This window comes from Lates calcarifer, unplaced genomic scaffold, assembly GCF_001640805.2.
Source record: "Lates calcarifer isolate ASB-BC8 unplaced genomic scaffold, TLL_Latcal_v3 _unitig_707_quiver_1691, whole genome shotgun sequence".
Classification (NCBI taxonomy): Eukaryota; Metazoa; Chordata; class Actinopteri; family Centropomidae; genus Lates; species Lates calcarifer.
In genome coordinates this window covers 11,351-29,571 of record NW_026117928.1, presented here as the reverse complement: position 1 = coordinate 29,571, position 18,221 = coordinate 11,351, and the positions used below count along the sequence as shown (strand labels likewise).

The window sequence follows — 18,221 nt, the reverse complement described above, 5'->3', positions numbered from 1 at the left end:
CAAAATGACCTTCCCGTGTTACCGCTGGCTTGTAGGAGATGTCAAGGTCGAGATAAGAGAGGGAACAGGTAGGAAGATTCAAGCCATTCAGTGTCAACTCCTAATGGTAAGCTGTAAACACATTACCTTTAAGCAATGCAGCCAACCACTAACTGATCCAGCACCAGCTCTTACATTGCAGCAGTGGTGATGTCATTCAAATTTTACTTGATAGCCAAGTATGAAGCATAAGGTTGGGTGTGCTGGTGCAACACCAGTGATGTGCAAATCCTGGTGTATGGACTGATTGTTCTTTCTGCTTTGCTGCTTTTTTACAATGTTTTGTCACATGTACCTGTTATGAAGCAGCCCTATGAACCAGTTTGTGCTGAGATTAATGGAGTTTGGGCTAAGCATGAAAATATTAGGGGCAGCATGGTGGTGCAGTGGTTAAACACTTTGTTAAGGTTATAAAAAGGGTCAGGGGTCTCAGGTTAAGAGCTGGGGAGGCACAACGAAGACATTTCCCACATGAGTGCTCATCTACCATTCCCACCTCCCCACCATTACTTTTCACCACTCTACATGAAGACACACTACTTTCTGCCCTTGCACTAAACATTGGGACTGGACATAAATTGTGACCTGTGGAACTGTCCATCAATTCAATTTCTAGGACACTTAGACTTATTAACCTTTTGAGTTTCATCACTGCAGCTAATTTCTTGGTCTTTTACTCTGTTTACACCTGGCATTAACATGCAATCTATATCTGGATGTCCTATCGAGGTACATGGAAATATGTGTTCATGTAGCTGTAAAGACGCACGAGTTGAATGTCACCTTGTTTCAGGCCACACCCTAACCCCAGGAAAACATAGCAAAAAGCAGCAACTAACTAATTTGCATATTGACATCTAACTAATTTGCAAACTGAGATCAGATCACAGTGAAGCCAAAATGGAGATACAGCAACACTTGTTAATAGCATGTGTAAATACAAAGACCCATGGATTGGGTGTTATAATTTAGGCACAGTCCAAATGTTAATACCTTGTGTAACTGGGCCCTATATATAAGACTGGAGTGCTGGGGCTGCTATGACTGTTTTCTATTTCCATGAAATTTGTTTACAGACATTCAGGGTTGCCCTTATATGTTCTCTATGGCCTCCATCAGAGAGCATCCAAGAAGAAGACTTGCTCTAAACTGAGGTATTATTTTATGGCCTTAAGGAAATAAAAGAAAGCTTAAACTGAGGCCTGTTTTCTTTTGAATAAAATAACAGTAACTTTGTGATTAAATATTCTATTTCAAAATGTTTAGCTCCATGCTTGCACCTGCAAGATAGTTTTCCTTGTAGTTTTCCACAGTCTCATTCAAAATCTTTTTTTATTTTTTAATTTTGCTAATTTCAGTGTTGCCACACCAGCCCCACCTCATCCACACGGCCAAATAAGCAGCCACAACATTCTCAATTTGCAGGGAGGGGACATCCCCTTTAAAACCTTGGGACAGTGAGCATGAGCCCAGTTAGTCTGAACTGGTGCCTTTTCCTGTCTCCATAGCTAAGACGCTGAGGGAAGACTCCTCATCTCAGCTGGTGGCGCACAGGAAGAGAGAGCTGCAGGATAAACAGAAGACTTACAGGTCTAACAGCAACACAGAAACACAAAGATAGAGCTTCACCCCAGAGTCAATGTTTTTATATATCATATAAATTATTATTTCTATTGTTCTGTGTGTTATCATGTCAGATGGGTAACGTGGGCTCCAGGGATTCCCAGATGTATCGATGCTAAAACAGAAGCAGATTTACCCCAAGATGTCCGCTTTGAAAATGAGAAGAGGAGTGACTTTGAACATTCCTTACACTATGCGTAAGTGGTACTCACACACACACCCACACACACACACACACACATACACACACAGTCCTCAGTTCTTAGAAATTTTGAATAGTTTCTTGAAAACCAAATCCCAGTTTTAACCTCTAAATAGATTAATAAATGGTGTGAAGGTGGTCTGAGTTCTCACAATGTAACTTTATAATCAGATCTGTATCCCAATACCACGATGAATGTCAGTTGCACATGCACCATTTCCTCTCATCAGCTTGCTGGAGTTGTCTCTTAAGAAGTTGGCCATCAGGTTTGGGAAGTCCTGGAATGATCTGGATGATTTCAAACGGATCTTCTGGAAGCTGAGAAGCCCATAGCTGGTGGGTAAATACACACAACATACTCCTCACAAAACCTTAAAAACTTAGGGGCTGGGCAGAAGTGTAGTAGTGTGTTACATTTCAGTTGTTTTGGATAAAAGCATCTGCCAAATGATTAAGTGTAAAATGTAAAATGTTGCCTTTTCTGTGTGGAGTTTACACACTTGTGTGGGTTCTCTCTGGGTACTCCAGCTTCCTCCTACAGTCCAAAGTTATGCAGGTTATTTGGTGAGTTAAAATTGTCTGTATTTGGTGGTGTGAATGTGAGTGTGAATGGTTTTTTGTCTATATGTGTTGGCCTTGATGGGCTGATGATTTGTCCAGGGTATGCAGGACCCCCCACCCCCACCCCACCAATGACCTTTATAGATAAGTAGTAAAAATAATGAATGAATGAAACAGACAAAAAGTGAATTAGCTTTAATTAACATGCAGTTTTTTCATGTCAGTATAACACAATAAATGCATACATAAAAAGGAAATATACACTCACTGAGCTTTTTACACCTGGACACCTGATTCAATCCCCAGCTCCTCCAGAGGGGGCGTTGAAGTGTCCTTGAGCAAGACACTGAGCCCTAACTGCTCCTGATGCTATGCAATCAGTGTTTTAATGTGTGTGTGAATGAGACATGCATTGTGAAGCACTTAGAGTGGCCTCTGTACAAGAAAAAGCAGGCAATGCATAAAATCCTGCAGATATAGGTCAGGCATTTCAGTTTAATGTTCACATAATACATGTCTTGACCTATGTGATTGCTGACAACTATCACAATATTAATATCTTCCACTCTTTATTTTTTCCTCATAATTATGCTTCTCTGTGAGGTTTTTTAAACACACATGGCTCCAAAGCTACAAGCATGTTAACTTTAGTCGAAGACAAAGTCAAGGATTGAAATGCTGTCTCTCTCAGACCCCCAGTTAATAAACAAGAAAAACAAACAAAAACAAAGTAATTATAAGTAATGTAAGTAATTATATCTGTAATGGTTGATTTTCTATGGATTTTTAAATGGTTTTCTGTGGGAATGAATGAAACATGGTGAAACATAGCAATTATCTCAAAATCTATAAAGGCTACAAGACTAAACCTCAATGAATAGCTTCCTTATATCTCACATATTCAAAAACGTAGCAATAGTTCCATCAAGTGGTGACAAATGCGTTAACAAATGTTGCAAATGTTTTGGCTAATATCTCAGCAGCTGTGAGATGGGAAAAAAATTCTGGTGTCTATGCATTTAGTGAATGATGCTGAGGAGATTGATATTTACCCGTTTTTATCACAAAAATGACAGCATTTAGAATTCTTTGATAGATATGCTTTTGACTCCTTGGCGCATACCATTTCTTGTTTGAGATCATTTCCATCATCAGCTAACAAACATTTGTGGGTGTGGTCAAATCAGTTAAACCGCCCGTAACTCGTTAATTATTCATCTGTTTGCAAACAAATTTGGCTCAAGTGTACAAGCTGAGACCACACACAAGACTGTAGAGTTCCATGCAGTTTTATCACTAGGAGCCGCTATGGTGACACAACAAAAAGTGAGTAAAATCACTGATATCATGAAAACTGGAACTGCGAGCTTCAAAGGCTGCCAGTTCCAGCAGGTACAACCAAGCTGCCAGAGCTTTCAGCAGTCACACTGTATTTTCTGCAGGAAATTCACAATCTAGTAATGAAGAACAGTAACTTAGATAACTACTCTTTACAACTGTGGCAGACAGAAAATGCAATGCACAGTACGTCCAACCCTTATTTTTAATCATTTTAGTCAACTGTCTTAGTCAAAGAAAAAAATTAGACATGTTAAGTCTACAAAAACACTTGACATTTTAGTCTAGTTTTTGAGCATTTTAGTGAAACTTCAAGGAACTTTTAGATTTCATGCAGCTGATTTCAACAATTCTAGAAAGTTGCAACAGCATCAGCAAATGTAATGCAATCTAACTCTTGCATTATGAGTCAGTGTGAGAGTAACCAGAGACAGAACCCCCACCCCCACCCCACCCTCCACAAAAACCCTTGAACAGCCTTGCAATATATCCAACCCTTATAATGTTCAGTTTCCTAAGGGCTGTGCCAGAAAAAGTTAATTTTATTAAGTGATTTTTTTTAGACCTTAGTGGTGGTGATGTACTAGATTTTTACATTTACTCATTTGACAAATGTTGTAGTCCAAAACAGCTTATAAGTAAGGCAACTTGAGGTTCAGTGTCTTGCCCAAATGACAACCCCGCAATCAGTAGACAACCCACTCTACTACTTGAGCCACAGCCACACTTAATAATAATAGGTTGTACGCTTGCATTTAAATAAAGTTGTAAAGAAAATATTTGGAACCTCTTTGCACACAAAGCAAGCAAAGTACTAGACAGCTAACTGCTGCCCAACAGACATTATTCAAGCCCAAAACAACTAGTTAGTTCCTCTAATTTCATTGAGAAGTGGTTGAGTGGATAAGAACATTTTACCAAAGACAATGGGAACAGGAATATCTGAGAGCCATCTCTGCAGGCAAACATAGAGCTGGGGCTCTGCCCTAGTTCTGGCTTAGCTTAGCTGTTCCAACAGCCTCTATTACACCCCTCTCACAGTGCTGTGGAGATGGGTACCGCTATGCACGACTATTAAAACTGCAATATGAGCCTTAAACATAGATATTGTATCAAAGCCTCAGGAATGGTGTGGTTGTTCAATGCTAACACAATAGTTATTATCTTATGTCTGTTAAATAAAGAATAAGTGTGTTTGACTCAGAGTACTGTATGGAGCACTGGAAGGAAGACTGGTTCTTTGGCTACCAGTGTCTGAATGGCTCCAACCCAAGGATGATCCAGAGGTGCAAGAAGATACCAGAGAATTTCCCTGTCACATCAGACATGGTGCAGAGCTCCATGGCTCCCAGGACCAACTTGGACAAAGAACTCAAGGTGGAAAAATGCACTGTATTATCAATATCATCTAGACAGGCTTTGTCTAATTTATGCCTCAGAATTTTTCATTTATCTCCCTCCATGTCCTCAATTGTTCTCATTTTTCTGCCTCTCTCCTGTCCAGGCAGGAAATATCTACTTGTTAGACTACGCCATCATGGATGGGATTCCCACCAACACAATCAAGGGAAAACCTCAGTACATTGCTGCTCCGCTCTGTCTCCTGTACCAACACCCAGATGAAGGACTCATACCGATTGCTATACAGGTATATTATTCACAGCTATTATGCCGTAGTGCTGAAATACTGAATGAACTCAACATGTCACTGATGTACATGCTAACAATCACACGTTTATATACAGTGAAACTTGATTAGTTGTAGTGTTGTGCCAGCAGCACACAGTAACATGAAGCATCGGTTTATCGGTTTGGTAACTGGGGAAAAGGGTCTCAGGATAGAATTCATTATTAGAAGGTTAAATTTGTTATGAACACCTGAGAATATGAAAAACCTAAAAGAGAGAGCACCTGAGATTGGCAAATGCATCCTGAAAATACTTAAAATTTGAAAAAATGTAAATAACCTTGAGAATTCTGAATGTAAAGCTAAAAATGAATGAAAATATAAAAATGTTAAATGAAAACCCAGGACTTTTGAATGAAAACCTGTGTGACCACTGCATGTAAGTCTGTCAGTCAGAATATAATGACTGTAAATCTGAGAAAGCTAAAAAATCTGAGAGGTTTATAAAAGATTAAACATGGGACATATTTATGTAAATCTCAGAGTATTAAAAGTTAACGTGAAAGTAAACCTGAGAAGAATGTATTTTACCTGAAATAACACTATGAAAACACTGAATGTAAATATCTGATAAGACTGCATGGACACTGAGAATGTTAAATGAACATCAAAGAATGCCTGTATAGCTGTCAATGTTAAATGACGCATTTTCCTACATTGCGGGAACTGCACTAGAGAGAGAGAGCAAAACTGGTTAGTAATATCTGAACTTCATATGGTCTGAGAGCTTTTATATATGTAGAGTTTGAGGTCCTTTTCACAGTGGAACATGACTGTATGTAATAGTTTCCCATCCTCGTCCTCAGCTAGAGCAGACTTCAGGCCTGGACACACCCATATTCCTTCCCAGAGACCCACCTTTGGCCTGGCTATTGGCTAAGATGTGGGTGCGTCACTCTGAGTTTCAGGTGTTCCAGCTGCTGTCACACCTGCTCAGGACTCACCTTGTGGTAGAGGTGTTTTGTGTGGCTACTCTGAGACAGCTGCCTGCTGTACACCCTATATATAAGGTAAACAACCATACAAGTAATATTATTCAGAATTTTAGTTTTCAGTTAGAGGATTTACTGTATACAATCCTCAATTCATTTTAAGTGCAGAAAGAATCTGGCAGCAAATGCACTAGGTTTTTTAAGATGTTAAACTAAAAAGTCAATGAGGTTAAACATTAAACATCATAGTTTTACATTAAAAAGACTTGTAGTGACTCATAGGACATAGGACCTCTACTGGCAGGTTTTTAATTTGAAACACCTGCAGGGGCTTCATGGAGGGTGACTTAATAGATGGCAATGGCAAAGTAAAGGTGATACTTATGTTGAAAAGAGAAAGTGGACCTTTATAAGCAACAGTTCAGTTATTTGTGCTGTTATTTGAGATTCTGTCATTATGTGAAAACGTGGCTTTTATTTGAGAAGGTTTTACATACTGTGGCCATCACAGTCATGTTGTACCTTGGAACAATTTTCTGTGTCTTCCTGTTGCAGCTCCTGGCCCCTCACCTGCGCTATACTCTGGAGATCAACTGTAGGGGGCGCACTCAGCTTATCTCTGCCGATGGCATCTTTAAACGGGTCTGTCACTTTAAAACTGTATACTTGGGATATTGGATGTTAGAACCTATTTAATGTGGGCTTGACATACCATACCAAAATCTCAACCTCATCATAGTCACATTAGTAATCCTGGGTGTCCTGTAGAGAAGAAATTTAAAATATGCTTATTAGCTGTGTTTAATCTGTTGCTGACTATAATGATGGTTGTCATCTCTGTGGTGATGACCATGTTTGTGTGTAGGTTGTGTCTACAGGTGGTGATGGCCTGTTGGTTCTGGCTCAGAGGGAGTACAAGGTGCTGACCTACCGCTCCCTCCAGCCATGCATTGACTTTGCTGACAGAGGAGTGTCCCAGCTCCCAAATTATTTCTACAGACAACACAGTCTGATGCTGTGGGAGGCCATACACAGGTAGACAACACACACCATACTCATACTAACACATCATGCTACTAGCAGCTGGCAGGACACTGCTGTTAGGTCTGCTTCATTCTGAAAAAGAGCAGCTTAAAAGCAAAGAGTATCTGTATCTCTCTATCTGATGTGACATATTGAAATGGAATATGCCAAATATCCTTATATTTATATTTTTGGTCCTGACCAATCATTTGTGAAACATTTCTGTGTAAACAGGATAGCCCCAAGGAACATCATGCAGCAGATCTATGCTTTCATTTTTTAAAGTTTGGAGGACAGGTCATATTCCATAAATATATGCCAGGGCATGAATTCCCATCCTTATTTATTATGGTACTAAAAAATGGTATATTACACTGTGTAACAAAATTATTTCCCAGTTGCTTATGCCTAAAAAGGAAGAGACCTATTTTTCTCTCCAAACTTTGCTTTTGTGACCTGGGTAATGACACAGATGACCACAAGTAAAGATGATTCTGTAGTGCACAGGATTCTCCCAAGAAGCTCAGTGGGAAGGAAAAAGAAGCTTGACACAGCATTGTCACAGTGGCTCAGGGTTTTTTGGATGATCACAAGGCCGAACATTATGTGGAACTGGTTGAAGCTCTGGGGAAGAGCTACATCAAAATGGGCTGCAGGATGTCCCTGAAAGTCCATATCCAAGATTGAGCCTTCACAGCATCTGCTCCGCATCGGCTTTGGAACACCCTGCCTGAAAACCTGAGGGCCCCACAGACTGTGGACTGCTAAAAAACAGCTAAAGGAAAAGCATACTAAATTAAATGCTACTTTTAATTTATGTTTAATGCCCGTTTTTAATTTGTTTTTCATCTATTGTCTGTTGTGTAGCACTTTGAGATTTGCCCTCAAATGTAAAGTGCTTTATAAATAAAATGAATTATTATTATTATTGTTAACATGAGAGCATACTCAGAGGAGCCTTATGTCAGTGAAAATGTGCAGATTTGCCTGTTTCATATAGGCTAATTTCTGAATTTCATTATGCAGGTCACAAAAGCAAAGTTTGACAGGAATAATGGCCATTTTTAAAATACTTTTACAACATAAGCAGTTAAGAAATAACACGTACTGTCCAGGGGGAAAATTTGTGTTACATAGTGTTATCAGTAAGAAGTAAATTGTGAATAATGCATGCATTTAGGATTTGGACATGGACATAATTTCCTATTTTGAACAGGAAATCAAAATCAACTACATAATGTAATTTGTGAGTGTTGCCTAATCTTAGCTTCATTACAAGGTGTCTTTAGTTAATACTGTAGATTTGTTCCAGATTCTGTATCTTGGTTTAAGCACTGCATCATACTGTCTGCAACAATGTCTTGTTGATAGACTCAGCAAAATGTTCAAGTTCACACAATTTTGTGATTTGAGGACACCGCTAAAGGCCAGGTTTGCCCTCTGCTATCAGTACTAACTAAACTTTCTTCAGTTTTGTCTCAGGTATGATAAACCTGTACTACCAATCAGACCATGATGTGCAGGAAGACCTGGAACTCCAAGCCTGGATCAGAGACATATCACAGGAGGGCTTCACAGAGCTCCCCAACTTTGGTGAATTACACATACCCTGCATTTTCATCCATAACACAGATAAAGCGTTCATGCAGTCATTTAAAGTCTTTAAAGTGACAAAGAATTGGGGAAATGCTTTTATTTGCGGTCTTTCTGGGAGTTACATGTTTAGATGGATTTGTTATGTCTATGTAATGTGTGAGGATGTGGTCAGCTTAACTTAGCATTAAGATCAGGGAGAAACAACTAGTGGTTCTGGTTCTGTCCAAAGTTCTGGGGCCAATCCCAGCTGACATTGGGCGGGAGGAAGGGTCAACAATCTATCACAGGACTGACATATAGAGACAATCATTCACACTCACATTCATACGTAGAGTCACGAGTCACCAGTAACCTGCATGTCTTTGGACTGTAGGAGGAAGCTGGAGAACCAGGAGAGGCACTGGGGGAACATGCAAACCCAGAAACCTTCTTGATGAGCCATACTGCCCCCGTACAAAAATAGAAATGTAAAAATGACAGTTTGTGTTTTGGGAGGAGGTACACTGAGGAGCCAGTAGCAGGACAGAAATATTCAAAATCATTGTAACTGTACACAGGGGAGGTTTGACAAACGTCAGAGGAATCCATTTATATAAAGTGGGGTTAGCAGTGGAGACGATATGTTGCATATACAATATGTGTATCTCCCACATAATGATAGATATATTTCAGGTCTGCACAGTAAGCTCAGCACCAGAGAGGAACTGTCCACCCTGCTGGCAGTGGCCATCTTCACGAGTACAGCCCAGCATGCTGCCACTAACAACGGACAGGTGCTGAACGCTCACACACTTGCACATTGTGATGATGGTTTTTCTAATGCTGACAGCTCCCTAGCTCAGTGTTGATGGTTGGAAACTGTCTATTGAACTCTTAAAACATCATGTACATTTATTTTTGTAGTTTGACTGGTGTGCCTGGGTCCCCAACACCCCCTGCACCATGAGACAACCCCCACCAACAGACAAGGATGCAGTTACCATGGAGATGATCATGGCCACCCTTCCTGATGTCAGCCAGTCCTGTGTACAGATGGCTATCACATGGCATCTGGGGCGAGCACAACCAGACGCTGTGAGTCCATCTCTGTCTGCTTTGTGTGGGAACAGATTACTACAAATAATAATAAAGCCCACTAGGGTTGTATAAACATAAAAATGACAATATCAATATGTTAAGAGCAAAATATAAACAAAATAAATCAGTTAATCAGTCAACTTACATTATTGATGCATTAACCCAGATTTGCCGGTAAAATTATTAGTTTAGATAATGACAGTACTACATTTTGACACAGAGCCCTATCTAGAAGAGAGGACCTCAGTTTCAGTAGTCATTTCAGTTGATATTGTATTTTAGTGGTGCATACTAACAAACAAATGTACCATTAACAAATTAACCAGACACAAAATTACCAGTCGTGTAATTTTGGAGCCCCTGAGGGTCTCGAGGGTGACCCACTTCTGATCAGAGGGCGACCTGCACTACCTCCTGAGCCACAGCCACCCCATAAGGCGGCATCTCAAAGAAATGTTTCCAACATCTTGTGGAATTCGTTCCACAAAGAACTGGGACTGTTTTGACATCAAAGGGTTACCTGTTATTAGTATGGTGTTCCTAATAAAATGCTTGTAGGCTGATGGAAACTGTTGATAACACAGTGGAAAGTGTTCTCAAGTTTATCCTACAATTATAATTATGAACAAATGTTAATTAATAACACAGATAACATTGTTTTTCTTTTGTTTGGATACATAAGTCAAACATTCACTGAGTAGCTGGAAAAGTGAGTGATGAGTCCAATCAATGAAACCAAAAAAAACACACCCAAACATTTTGAGTTTGCTATTCACAAGATGCATATCAGAAGCTGGGTATTTGTATAAGTGGTTGTATAACCTGCTTATGGTGCTGACTCAGAGAGGGGGCACCATCCTGTCCCATTCCACACTGGGATGGCACCTCATGGTTTGGTGGTTAAGAGGCTGACCCGTTGGCCTTGTGGCAGCTATGGTATCCACAATTAAGAATGCATTGACCACCTGTACCTCAAGGTAAAGCGCTTCCTTCAGGCAGCTTCATGACAGCCAGTGAAGTTTGAAAGACATATTTCAGTAATCCTGTTGTGTGTGGGGCTGTTGACTTGACAGTGATCATGTTACACCACCCTTATTTGTTCATCTTTCTTCAGCAGCCTCCTGTTTTCTTCTGCCTAGATTCCCTTGGGCCAATACATGGAGGAGCACTTCACTGAGAGCCGGGCTGTGGAGCTGATTGACAGGTTCAGAACAGAGCTGAAGGAGATTGAAGACCACATCCTGAGTCAGAATGAAGGACTGGAACTGCAGTACCTTTTCCTCCTACCCAGCCGCATAGAAAACAGCATCACAATATAGAAATACTGACAGAGTACTCCACGCAGGATCTGTTTTTATTTTGAGATTAAATCATTTTTTCTATAGATCATTGTTTTTTGTTTTTTTTTTTAAAAATGGTATTACATTCATTGTAATTCAATGTTGTAAAATATTATTTTAAAAAATGAAAATCAACTAGACCATTTGTGATTGTCAGTTATTATTGACCAGACTGCCAACTGAGCAACTCCATCTGCCAATGAAGACCCTCATCAAGGAGGATATTTACATCTGAATGACTATGAAAAGAGCTAGTGAGTGTACCTTTATTTGTATTTTCTAGTTCTGTACCAGATCCCACTGATACAAAACTAGAGAATGTGACTTGAGTGAAAAATAAGAATACCAGGTAGATCATTGTTACTGTGATGTTATCATGTGCTAATGATGTTTTCTGTTTAAGATATGGGAGCAAAAGTGCAGCATCTGAGCTGTGTAAGATGCTCTGTCCATGACTCTGATGGGCTGACACATTGGACAGAATAACTAATAAGCTTCAACAGCTGTGCTGCGTTCAGTGGACATTCTGAGAAATAAAGACATTTATAACCTCATTCTAAAGACTGATATATGAAACACAGTTGTCAATTATCTGAAATGGGTATGAAACAGGTATGAAAGAGCAAGTCAAGGCAAAATAGAGAACAGTTGAAATCCAGTGGGTAGTTTGTTTTTCCACAATCACACTTGTAATCAGAGGTAGAATTGATCTCATCTTCACTGATCTTGATCACTGATCCTCTGATTAGGACTTTTAAACCCTGAGACAAAAGGCAGCAATCAGAGAACAGGTGACCATCCCAATACATCCTCCTGCTGTCATAGTGCTACCAGGAACTTGTCAGTCCAACATGTGGCACTAATGTACCAAGTACTCCTGAAAAACACACATAAATACACAACATGCTTACTGTACAAATTAGACAATCTGCATTTCAATCCATCCTCTGTGAATAAATATTATTATTATATACTGATTAAGGACTACAATAGTTATCCCAAATACGATGCTGCTATCCACTTAAATGAGACCACTGCGTTGAGTGGTGAGTGCTGACAATCAAAGGTTAACTTGATTCAGCTTTTGCTGGACTGAAGTGAGCGTCATCGTCCAGCATGGTGCTGTCCTCTGCAAATTCCTGATAGTCTACTGTACTGTAATGTGTAATGTGAACGCTGTGTTTCTGCTGCTGCAAAATAAAATGACTGACACTGTGAGACTTTGCCTGTCATTCCTGCAGAATCAAGTAGCACAAATGATATCCGCAGGAGATGTAGTTTAGGTCAACCAATCCTCTTTCTCACTTGTGTCATTCATAAACTTGAGCCTGACAGCAAAGGTCAATAACACTAAACTCAAACAGCCAAGTAAGTGAAATTACCTTCTGCTTGTTGAGTCTCATCTGGCAGCAGGAGAAGGCTCCTACCACAGCATAGATGGCAGCTGCTATGAAGCAGTTATAGCCCACCTTGCCGAACAGGTCATAGATCCTGTGAGGGGGGTTTGTACTGTGGGGACACACATAAAAGATTACAACCTGCAAAAAGTACACAGCTCACACTGAAACACCTAAACCTGTCCATGTTCACTTTATTCACTTAAAGGTGTTTAAGCTGCCATATATGCATTTTTACTAAAGGAGTATCTCAGCACAGGGGAATATGCTTGTTTGCCTTCTTTAACAGAGTAAGATGAAAAGGTCAGTGCGGTTGTCTTGCAATACCACTTGCAATAGTGAGTCAATGTAGCATCCAGTCTGCCCTTAGGCCAACATGAGAGGATGTACTGATAGCTGAAGCTCTTGATTAATAAACAACTGTTAATGCTGAGACAGAGGTGGTCAATGTTATAAAAGCAAACATGAAAATCTCACCAGTCCACCTTTACAGCCTCGTTGTGTTTCTACTCACACTCTTTCAAACTCTCACTAACTTTCTAAAAAGAAAGGCTTTTGTAGAAGAGCTCAGAGCTCATTAAATGATAAGTTGGAAGCTTAGTGGTGGCGACGTTGACGTCATGTGACTGTGATGTAATTGGTTTGTAGCCTAACATTAGCTTTTTACTTCTGCTTAGCTATGGTAATGATGTCACAGGGAGCTATAGTAAAATTGTTGGGAAAATCATGGCCCTTAGAGAACACTACACAGCGTACTCCACACCTATCATCAAAAGTAACCATGACCTGATTCCCAATCAAACCATTCTTTATATGAATTTGAAATTAAGAATCAACAGAACAGCTCATCTGCAGTTAATACGATTGCTCAAGGACACTGAGCACTAAGCATATACACTGGAGTGTCCAGTATATACCATACAACCACATAATAAATAAGAGCTGACCAATACTACATTTTTGTGGATGATGCTGATATCCATAGTTGACAGTTCAAACAAAAACACGCAACACAAATAATCTATATTGTTAATCCTCTCTGGTAGACAATGTAACTGACACACTTTCTAAATGACCTTAAATCTTACAGTAACAATTTAAACAGCCTTTTAATCACAGTAATAAAGGTACTGCATCAGCTAAACTGTCAGTTACAAGTTAACAACAGATTGGAATAAACATTGCTGCCCCTCACATTTTTTCATCAACCCTATACTGTACTACACTGCTAACTGCACACTGAAAGTGGGAAATGATGGACCATTTGATGAGTAATTGTGTATCACTTAGTCCAAGTCTAGGACATAACGCTGACTGACTGGTGGCAAATGCAGCTGGAAGGATGGCTCTGTTATTATTAGCTCAAATTATTTCATAATGAAAAGGTCCAAGCCTTCAGGAAGTACAAAACAGAGGGAGAGGAAAAGAAAGCCCAATATAGTGGTATGCTATCTTATGTCAATGTTAAAATGTCATTTGCGTGTAGACATTTAATTCGTAGTTGCTCATTTGCTAAGTAACAATAACACTAATGCTACAGTGCTACAATACAGATTAAAGGATATGAATGCGAATGGCAAGCCAACAGTGGTGGAAGAAGCATTCAGACCCTTTACTTAAGTAAAAGTACTTAAGTAAAGTATGTACCTAGGGCATCAGATTGGCCAGCCCTAGGTACATACAGTAGATACTGATATGGAATAGCAAGAACAAGTAAGTGAACCCTTTGGAGTTGTCTGCATTTCTGTATAAATATGTCTCAAGATACGGTCAGATCTTCATCTAGGTAACACCTTTGAACAAACAATCCATTTTGACCAATAATACTAAAATTATTGTATTGTTCCTGTTTCTGTTGAGATATACAGTGTAGGTTAGAAAATTTTTTTGGGAAGAACACACAGCTTTAGAGATGTTGTAAAAAGGACAGTGAATACCAATGTGAAAACATCACTACAAGGTGAAGCATGATTTGGGGCTGCACAAAACAGTAGGAACCTGTTCAATTTTAATTAGTGTTATAGTAGCATATTACATCATGAATTGTATTTTCTCCCAAGATGATTTTACTAGAGATAATAGACCCTGCTTCACTCTGCACTAGGACATTTTACACTTTTTTGGCATGTCATCTTGAAATACTGCAGAAAAGAGACTTCTTCATTCATTCTTCATTCATTTTATTATTGTTTGCAGATCTTTCCACAAGACTTACTGTAATCACAAAGACTCAACAAATGCTAACTTACTTCTGGGTTTTGGAACTCAGTACTGCAGCACTCTATTCCAATGATTTCCAGCCTCCATGGGAATCAAAAACTTGAGAAACTTATGTTTTTTGAATAAAGTACCTCTAAGTGCAAAGAATGCTGACCAACAGTCCAACAGATGTTAAACTAAGCTCTGAGGTTCTTGCTGAAACCAAAGATAACATCAGTCTCTTCACTGAAGCCTTGTGATGCTATTAGTGAAGAAATTTAGTGGACAGGCCTTGTGCTTTTTGACCTATGAGGGCAAGTTCAATGGGAAGTTTTGGCTCATAAACCGTAGTCTATGTGGGAATAGTGTGGTTTGTCTGTGTATTTACTCAGCAGCTAGTGGTGACTTGGCAGTTGCTGGGCACAAGTGTAGTAAAGTGACTGATTGGCTAATTAGACTGGTTAACTCAGCCTTTTTTACTGCTGGCCACGTTGTTCTCTCTTAAGCCTGGCACACACTAAAGGACTTTAAAAATGTGAGAGACCACACACATAATGACAAATAAGGACAAATTGTTTTTGTTCTTACAGTGTGCGCTGTGCAACAAGACGTGAAATCTTGTGTGGTCAAACGTGACTTTAGAATAAACATGGTGGACGACTCTTGTTTGATGAGCTTCTGTCTTCAATCAGCTTGCTTCCTGACTGGCTAACGCCCCTTTTCACGTGACAATCCACAGAGTGAGTGCTTGGCTCTCCTCAGTGTACTCCCCACACAACAGGATTTTCGATTGTAAATATCGGGGCAGCCCCGATCGTCTTTGGAGCAGATCAGGGAGGATAAAATCACTCTCAACACACCTCACACGACAGGAGAATCCAGCAAGATAATCTTTAGAATCCAATAACCTTTTCTGACTTCTTTGGGAGAGGGGACTCAGGCCGATGATAGACACTGCTTTAGACAGACATATCAAACAGCAGTTTTGAGGCAGATCAACACATTACGAATGATATTAACAAGGTACTGAAACCTGTCAGGGTCAGGATAAGTTTCCAGGACATTAATGAAACTTATGAGCTGGCCACCAAAAATATGCCATCCCTGCAGGGATGACGCATTATATGTTCCCCTCAACAAATAGCCAGTGGGATATTTTAAATTGTTTTTTGCATTCTTGCAGAAAAAAAGCTTTATGAGCAACAAAAGTTTATGATTCACATTTTTCTCAAGGAGATAATCTTCACAAATGAACACCACTTTCATGATTTTTGAAGCCTACATATAGTACAATTGCCAGAAAATGTTATGGCACCACCATGGCTGCATGACTTCCTCACCAACATCACCACCACCAAGCTTCCAACTTGTAACTTAATTTAGTGTGTTGACCTCTTCTACAAAGTCCTTTCTTCTTAGAAAGTTAGTAAAAGTTTGAGTATGAGTGTACACAACAAGGCTGTGAAGAGAGAGCGGAGAATAGTTAAGAATAATATGTCTTTTATTTGCTGCATTATGACACTGAAAACCTCTGTGGTCTCATTTAGCCACTTCTTTTTAAGAGATGTAAAAGCTTAAACAAATCAGAAGTGGGTTAATTCCTGATGTACTTTATGCTGAAGAATACAATGGGAATATGTCCTAAGCTTGTGTTAAAACCACAGTATTATTATTTCAGGCATCTGACCTAAAACCCATTAAAAAACTCACTGACTTTGGGACGAGGGAACAGAAAGTGCTAACATGCTAACTTATTTCCTAGGTGTAGGACTCAGTCTTGCACCACTCTATTAGGCAAGGCTGAAAAAGGTTTTGTGGGAACAGGGATGGCAGAGTGTTGGTGCTGTCACACACTTGAGCCCTAAACATTCCATACACACCCATTATAAAATCTGAAACGGTCTAAAAAAGCATAAAACTAAAACTACAAACAAATCACAACATTTGAGTAAACAAAATAATAAACAATTCACAGAACAAAAATAAAATTTCAGAATAATAAAACAGATGCCCTCTGTGAGGTGCACAGCAGGCACATAATTCATAAAGTAAGCCACATAATTTCAAAGGGTTCGCATCTTTTTCTTGCCTATCTGCAATATGCTGGTATAACCTTACTCTTGGTGAATGTCCTCATCTTCCACAGGCACATCATGAATCAGCACAGCTGAATGTGTGGTAAAGAAAATCCCCAGCATGGCCTGAGAGAGAAGAGGAAGACTTGTTATTGAAGGACACAGTTAAACCACAGGTCCAGCAGTAAACATGGCAGGGTTAAAGGGTTTAACTCCACCTGTAGATTAAATTGAAAATAAAGATACTGAACTAAGATTCAATGAAATGAATGTTTCGTAACTGGTAAACACATTTGAGGCTATTCAAAAAACAGATATTGTTAAATGCTTTGAAAACAACATATTAATATACATCATATTAATTTTAAACACTAATTTCATGTCAGATTTTGATTCACAGTAATTTCTCATGTAAATATCTAAACCATTCAACTGCAGCTAAAATTTTGAGTCATTTTCTTCAAAATAAAAGGCCAGTTTCTCTCAAAATAGCAGTGTCTATTAACACAGACAAGTCTTATCAGAAAGCAGTCAGTGAAAGCAAAATGTTATTTTCTTTTTAGTGTTTTCCTCATTTAAAAAAATCTGAAACTATATTGATCAAAATGATGTGACAAAAACTATTAAACCTTTCCTTGATACAGAATTATATAAAATGTAATATCCAATTGCACTAAATATATCTGAACAAATTACATCATTAAGAGTTGAAATGAAACTCATATACTTGTTGTCTGCATTGGACAGGATTTAAGTAGGTCTAATAGTATTTTAGCTGGACTGTAGTTTATCGAAAACGAAGGTATGATTACTGAGAACTGAAAAAAGAGAAAAGACAGCAGAGTCACTCACCAGCATTATAACCCCCCACGCGCTCAATACAATCCCACACGCGGCACATTTAGGCCCACAAATCAATCCACGCATTATTAATGTTCTTGAGAAAGGAACAGAGAAACTCGAGCCGATCTGATTTGAGTGCTGGTCAAACTTCTGACGCTTGTTCAGTCAGGTGACCAGGATTGAACTCCGGAAGTGTCCGGCATGTTTTAAAGAGCTACGTTCGTTTAGAAAAAGTTAGATTACTTAAATATCAAAAATTAAATCAATAATTCGATTTTTAACAAATCGA

At 39.2% G+C, this 18,221-nt stretch overlaps 2 protein-coding genes across 2 annotated transcripts; one reads left to right on the top strand and one right to left on the bottom strand.

The window, feature by feature from the left end:
- The first annotated feature begins 4 nt into the window (after positions 1-4).
- Positions 5-11,972, top strand: LOC108879679 (polyunsaturated fatty acid lipoxygenase ALOX12-like). The gene is given in 13 exon segments (XM_018671053.1): positions 5-68; positions 1,548-1,629; positions 1,737-1,859; positions 2,095-2,204; positions 4,968-5,140; positions 5,268-5,411; positions 6,257-6,460; positions 6,938-7,024; positions 7,248-7,417; positions 8,877-8,998; positions 9,674-9,774; positions 9,905-10,075; positions 11,218-11,972. Coding segments are annotated over 13 exon segments (1,731 nt in total). The 3' UTR covers positions 11,398-11,972.
- On the bottom strand, positions 11,415-18,150 carry LOC108879678 (ribonuclease kappa-A). Its single transcript, XM_018671052.2, has 4 exons — positions 17,942-18,150; positions 17,133-17,215; positions 12,801-12,927; positions 11,415-12,295 (listed from the first exon to the last, which is right to left on the bottom strand). Exons 1-4 carry the CDS (start codon positions 18,014-18,016, stop codon positions 12,278-12,280), a joined length of 303 nt encoding a protein of 100 aa, XP_018526568.1. The 5' UTR covers positions 18,017-18,150; the 3' UTR covers positions 11,415-12,277.
- Between the last annotated feature and the right edge of the window lie 71 nt (positions 18,151-18,221).